Below are 6,000 nucleotides of genomic sequence, written 5' to 3' on the forward strand. Positions count from 1 at the left end.
CATTTTTACCTACAACTCCGTCTTGATCCTTGGCACGAATTCAGGAGCTAGCCACGGCCGCCCTCGCTCTACTTTGAGAGTCCGGGGTGTCCGAGGTGTCCAAGGCCGCTCGGCCAGCCAGAGCACATGGCGCTCTCGCGTCCCACTCAGACCCCCCCCCCCCCCCCCCCCGCCGGGCCCCCGGGGCCCTCGGCGGACGCGCAGACCCCGGTCTAGGGCGCCAGGGCCGGCTGACCGTCGTCTCCTCTGCCCTCTGCCCTCAGCCAGCAGCGCTCCAAGTCCGAGATGCTGTCCCGGAAGAACTTCGCCGCCGGCGTGCCGGCCGTCTCCATGGACGAGCTGGCCGCCTTCGCCGACTCGTACGGCGCGCGCTCCCGCCGGGCCGACGGCGACAGCCACGAGGCGCGGGGCGGCGGCCGCTTCGAGCGCTCGGAGACGCACGCCCTCGGGGGCTTCTACCAGGACGACTCGCCCGAGGAGTACTACGGGCCGCGGAGCCGCAGCCGGGAGCCCCTGGGCGACGCGGGCCGCGCCTGGGCCCCCGGCACCCCGCGCCGGCGGCCCGACGACGCGCCCCTGCCGCGCCTGGTGAGCCGGACGCCGGGCACCGCGCCCAAGTACGAGCACGCGCCCCGCGCCGGCGGCCTGGAGCGCCAGGCGCGGCCCGAGGGCGCCAGCCGCGGCGGCAGCCTCGAGACGCCGTCCCGGCTGAGCGCGCAGCTCGGCCGTCGCAGCGCCTCCTACTACGCCTGGTCGCCGCCCGGCACCTACAAGGCGGCCTCGCCGCAGGGCGACGACGACGACTCGGCCGACGACGACGACGACGACGCGCTGCCGCCCTACAGCGAGCGCGAGCTGACCCGAGGCCCGTCCTACCGCGGCCGCGACCTGCCCTACCACGGCAACTCGGAGAAGAAGCGGAAGAAGGAGCCCACCAAGAAAACTGTGAGGCCGAGCCTGGCGCTCCTCGTGCGGGGAGCCGTCGGTGGGGGCGGGGGAGGGGAGGGCAGGGGGGAGGCTCCGGGGGGAGGGCCAGGTGGCGGGAGCCGGGCCGCCGGCTTTGGGAACGCGGATGCCAGGCCGGGTTTTGCCCACCTCGCTCTGCCCCGGACCAGGTGAAGGCAGTAAGCAGGGGGCCCTGCAGAGTTGCCAAAAGCAGAAATTGCGGGGGTGCAGATGTAGCGTCTCAGATCCTTAAGAGCAGCTTTAAGAAGTGTGTGGCGTCAGGGATTCGAGAATCGTTACCACCACAGACGTTTAGGGGGGCTTCTGAGATCTGTGTGCAGAATGTGCGATGCATGCGTGTAGATGCGCTCCCCCCCCCATCTCCCACCCCTTGCGGGGAGGGTTGCATAAACTTCCGGATGCGTTCACAGCCCAGAGAAGGTTAGTCGCTACTGCTGTTTTTGAAGGACAGCTCACTTTCCTCCTTGACATTTTGTTGAATGTAAACTATAAATTGTGCTCTGTGTATGTGAAGGAAACCTTTCGGTCCCTGCCCGGTTAATTGTCTCTTTTGTAATTGGCCTTACATAGATTGCATTGTTTTCTCTCTAAATGCCAAGGGCAACCCGGTCCGCCCCTCAGCCCCCAGATGTGAGCTCTGGAGGTCAGAGAATCGCCAGGGGACAGCCCCAAATGCCCGCTCTTGGTTGTCAGAATGCCTCTGCCCCCTGTGCTCTGAAGACCACTCTGCCAGCCCAAGGGCTTACCCTCCCTCCTCGGTTAACCTGCTTCTTCCACCATTTTGTTTTTCATAACTCAGGGTGGACCTTTCCTTTAGTGTGCAGTATGGGGAGAGAATATGAATGGGAAAACGTTCTGGCATGACTCGTAGCCCCTCCAAAACAATTAAGTATCTTTCGTTGTTCTTCAAAGAGTAAAATGAGATGACCTGTGAGGTACCGTGAGCAGGGAATGAACTTTAAGGTTATGTCAGGTTTACGGTGCGCCGTCCGCACTAGCGGTTATGGGACTGTAAACGTAGTTAGCCCTAAAGGTCTGGGAAGTCATTGTGTGGCCACGGAACTAAGTTCCGTCAGATGCATGTTGGCTTCAGCACCAACTGAGGCTTAGGAACTGTAGCCATAAGCCTGATGGAATGCCCTAAGAGTCAGGGTGCGCCGGGCTCTGAACAGTTAGGTTGTAGCCTCTGCCCAGGGGACCATCCGCTGTGTTGGGTTGGGGTTCTTTAACCGTCGTGTGGCTTAACATTGGGCTCTTCCTGCTCTTTTCCAGAGTGACTTTCCAACCAGGATGTCCCTTGTGGTCTGATGTTTGTTTTCAAGCCGTCTCTCTGGGTGACTAGAAATCAGGAGCGGACTATGGAGACAAGACACAAATCCAAGAGCCAGCAGGCCCGGGACCTTCTCTGGACACCACCTTGGAAGATTTGACCTTTGCTTTGGCAAGGGATTGGGGGGGAGCGTCCTTTAAGGGCGGGGGGGGGGGGGGGCTGATTCCAAACTTCAGCGTACATCTAACTGGTGTGAGAAACAAGATGACTACGTTGTGAGAACATTCCACGCACGGAGTGTCTCATCCACTGAGTTCATCCTGCCTGATGTTTTTCCTTAGCCAAACCGGGATTCCTTTTCCAATTCTTAAAGGGAGTTAGCTCTGGACCGCCGATCCCTGGAAAACGCCTCCGCCTACGGTATGCTCTTCTGTACTTCCTGTGCTGTGCTTAGAGACAGAAGAACTTATTACTACCATTAGAAGAAGGCCTGATACTGACAACAGAAGATAGCTTTAGGCAAAGTATACCTTTTACCCCCGTCTCCCAGTCACTAGTCAGTGACTATTGTTACGCTAAAATCAGAGGGCCTTTGGTGAGCTCAGTGACAGTGACCTGCTGGACGATCACAGAAGTGACTTCAACTTGCCGTTCCGAATGACATGCCTTGAGTGGCTGCGACAAAACAAAAGAGTATACGTTTTTGAAAAGCTGTGCAAGTGGGATTTCTTTTTCCACTCTGAGAACATAAACTGCTTTTTCTCCTTCTGCTGTGCACAGTGACATGTGAGTCCCGGACATTAAGGGCTCTCCTCACCCTCCTTCTCCGGGACTTTTCACATGGCGGTGCCACCCACAGAGCCCCACCTCCCTCTGCACCCTGATTCACTTGTCATCAGGTGCCTTTTGATAAACGCTTAAAACGCACACGTGAAAGGGAAGGGGAAGGGGAAGAGAAAGGACAAAGCAGTAAGTAGCGAAGAATGGAAAAGAATTTAAGGGGAAAAGAATATACGATCTCATTAGTTTTGGATGTGGGTCATTTCCCCTACAGATTCCACGTGATCTTCTCTGGTTTTGTACTTCATTTACCGTGAGTTGTTTCCGCCATCCCAGCCCTGCCCTTCCAGGACACCGGAGATGGTGGAGTGTGCAACTCTTCGCCTCATCAGATTGCTGCTCTAGATGCTTTGGGAAACAAGTGATCCGGCTCTCTCGGGAAGCAACACTTCCTATTCCCACCCTTGCCTAAATGACAGATTTTGCCTAAATCCCAAAGCTAGATATCTCTGGATGTTGTAATTTGTGTAGATTGCAAAACAAAAAAAAAAAAAAAACAAAAAACAAAACAAAACGAAACAAAAAAAACGGCCATAAATTCTTCCCTCCTCATCAAGAGGTGCGGCCTGTTTCTCTACCCCTTACATCTGGGATTGGCCATGTGATTTGATTTGGCCGGTGGCCCAAAACAAATGTAACACAAGCAGAGACTTGGAAAAATTTTTGTGCATGGGGCCTGTTTTCTCCTGCTGCTCTTGGAAACCCTGCAGTTGCCACTAGGTGCACAAGCCTGGGCTGTCCTGCTGCATGATGAGAAAAAAAGGCCCGGTGTCCCTGCCACCCTGACAGCCCATCAAGTCTCAGCTGATCGCAAACACCGGCGCGAGCCAGCCGCGACCAACAGAAGAACTGCCTCGCTGAGCCCAGCCCAAGTTGCTGATTCCTGCTCAAGGCTGAGAAGTTGGTGCACCTGTTACATGTTCCTTTCTCTTCGAGGAAAAGCTATTTCTTCTTGTCTGGGTGTTCTTCATCCCTGACTCCATCTAACCTAGGCGTCTCACAGTCTCCACTTTCTTTGGCAAACGTTTGTCAAAGCTTTTCACCCCACGCCATTGTGGTGGGACACAGGGTTGGGTCAGATCCCCGGAGGACAATGATACCTGGCCTCCCAGCAGTGGTAAATTTTTTTATCTTTGAATCCCCGGGCAACCTACGAAGGTTTCTTCTTCAGCAACTCCTTGGTCTTCTCCAGAGCGACCTGATTGGAGCTGGGCCCTATTCTCAGAGTACCATTCCACTGGTATCCATTTACTTCGTGACGTGTCCAAAACCGTCCTGCGTGTGCAGTGAAATAAAGAAGTGGCTGGTGGTGAGGGTCAGAGGATGAGTTGATATCACTGCTTGGAGGAGAACTGGCCCACCAAGCGACTTTGCAGTGGCTTCGGCCTGTCTGAGAGGAACCAGGGACGGTTCAGCCCAGCGCTGGCACTTCCAAGGGTGGGGGACACAAGCCATAACCCTGGTGCTGAGTTTTAAACTTGCTGGTGTGTCCCTGGCCTCTAAGAGCCTAGGTCTAGTCTGTTTGTTTTGGCCCCAGTTCAGACAGAGAAGATGATTAAACATCATCATTTCTTAGTCACCAGCTTTGGATTTCAACTTGCTCAGGCAATTCTAGAGAATATTGGGTAGCTGTAGTAGCTATTATCTCTTTATACTGAGCACTGTGTCAGGCTTCTCTCCACCAAAGAGCCCCATAGCACCAGCTGCAGAGACCAAACATATTGCTTTTGTTAGCCGAGGGCATGTATGATTTTGGTGAAGGTTAGGGGAGTCGTGGAAAAGAATTATTAAAATTGGAAACCTGCAGTTCCAAAGACAACAAAACTACAGACAGTCAACACAATAAAAAACACAAAGATGACAGGCTACTGAAATAACTTGGGGAGATAGGATCAGGTTGTCCCCTGTAGGGCTGCATAAATCACTGAAATTTCCAGGCCTTCGGCCAGGAGAGAACACCTGCTTCTGGGTATGGGGACGCAGACAGGGTTGACTGCACAAGTGAAGGTAAAGCTGGCCATCCTCGGCACCCCGGCTTTTCTCAGTGGGTCCTTTTGTTTCTTCCCTGAATAGTGTTTCCCACATAGGACGGACTTAACACACATTAGCTTCCTTCCTAGGTTCCATTGGGTACAAAATAAGTCTTGTGGAAGACATGGTCTCTGTCCACTGGGACCCTGCAATTGAACAGGCGAAATAAGACATGCCCAAGAAAGAATTAGGAGATTTTATGCATATAATGTGAAATATTGCTATGGATAAATTATAACAAACCCAGAGAATTAAAGTTTTTAAATTTAAATGGGTATATTTTGATATTTAAATGTTGTGTGTGTGTGTGTGTGTGTGTGTGTGTCCATCCATTGTATTTAAAGATCTGCTCAGTGTCCTGAAAAGCCAGTGTTAAAAAAGTGTGACTGCAAGAGGTGAATTCGGATGGGGGAGGGGGGAGTACAAGGCCGAGGGCCCAGTGGGTTGATGGAGGAGCTGCTGTGTTTGCCTGTGAGTCACAGCTGAGTCAGGGATGTGTTGGATAAGAGGGCGTGGATGCAGGTGGCAGGAGGTATCCCCCAGGACTGCTTCTTTAGGTCCTGCGTAGACTCACCTGGAAGCCCGGGACGCTTGCGGTGGCCCCGGTGGTACATGTCAGCTGTCCCGCCCGGGCGTGCCCCCCGGGGGAGCTCTGCGTCTCCTTATCCAGGGGCTCCATTCCGCAGCCGTGAGTGTTGCTGGCCACCGTCACCCGCACGGAGCAAGTCTGGCGGAGATAATGGGCCTCTCCTCTCCCTTCCCGCGACCGTCCCTCTGCACCTGGCACGGGACTGTGCAGAGTGGGGGTGGGAAGAGGCTGCCACCGGAGCCCGAGGCGCTCCGTGCTGAAAACAGCCACGTCGGTAAATAGTTCTAAATAGTCTGAAAGACTT

The 6,000-nt window shown here is 54.5% G+C and overlaps 1 protein-coding gene across 9 annotated transcripts in view; it reads left to right on the forward strand.

Annotated features, from left to right (window-relative positions):
• Positions 1–3,186, forward strand: part of ILDR2 (immunoglobulin like domain containing receptor 2) — a 59,707-nt gene extending 56,521 nt beyond the window's left edge. For all 9 annotated transcript variants that reach the window (XM_086694157.1, XM_086694163.1, XM_086694162.1 and 6 more), the window contains 2 exons: positions 264–945; positions 2,239–3,186. In XM_086694157.1, the coding sequence (XP_086550283.1) occupies positions 264–945; positions 2,239–2,274 (718 nt within the window). In that variant the 3' untranslated portion in view covers positions 2,275–3,186. The remainder of the gene's footprint in view (positions 1–263; positions 946–2,238) is intronic.
• The last annotated feature ends 2,814 nt before the right edge of the window (positions 3,187–6,000 follow it).

The sequence above is a fragment of the Puma concolor genome, chromosome E4 (genome assembly GCF_028749965.1).
Source record: "Puma concolor isolate L17-30 chromosome E4, mPumCon1.1.hap2, whole genome shotgun sequence".
In the NCBI taxonomy this organism is placed as follows: domain Eukaryota; kingdom Metazoa; phylum Chordata; class Mammalia; order Carnivora; family Felidae; genus Puma; species Puma concolor.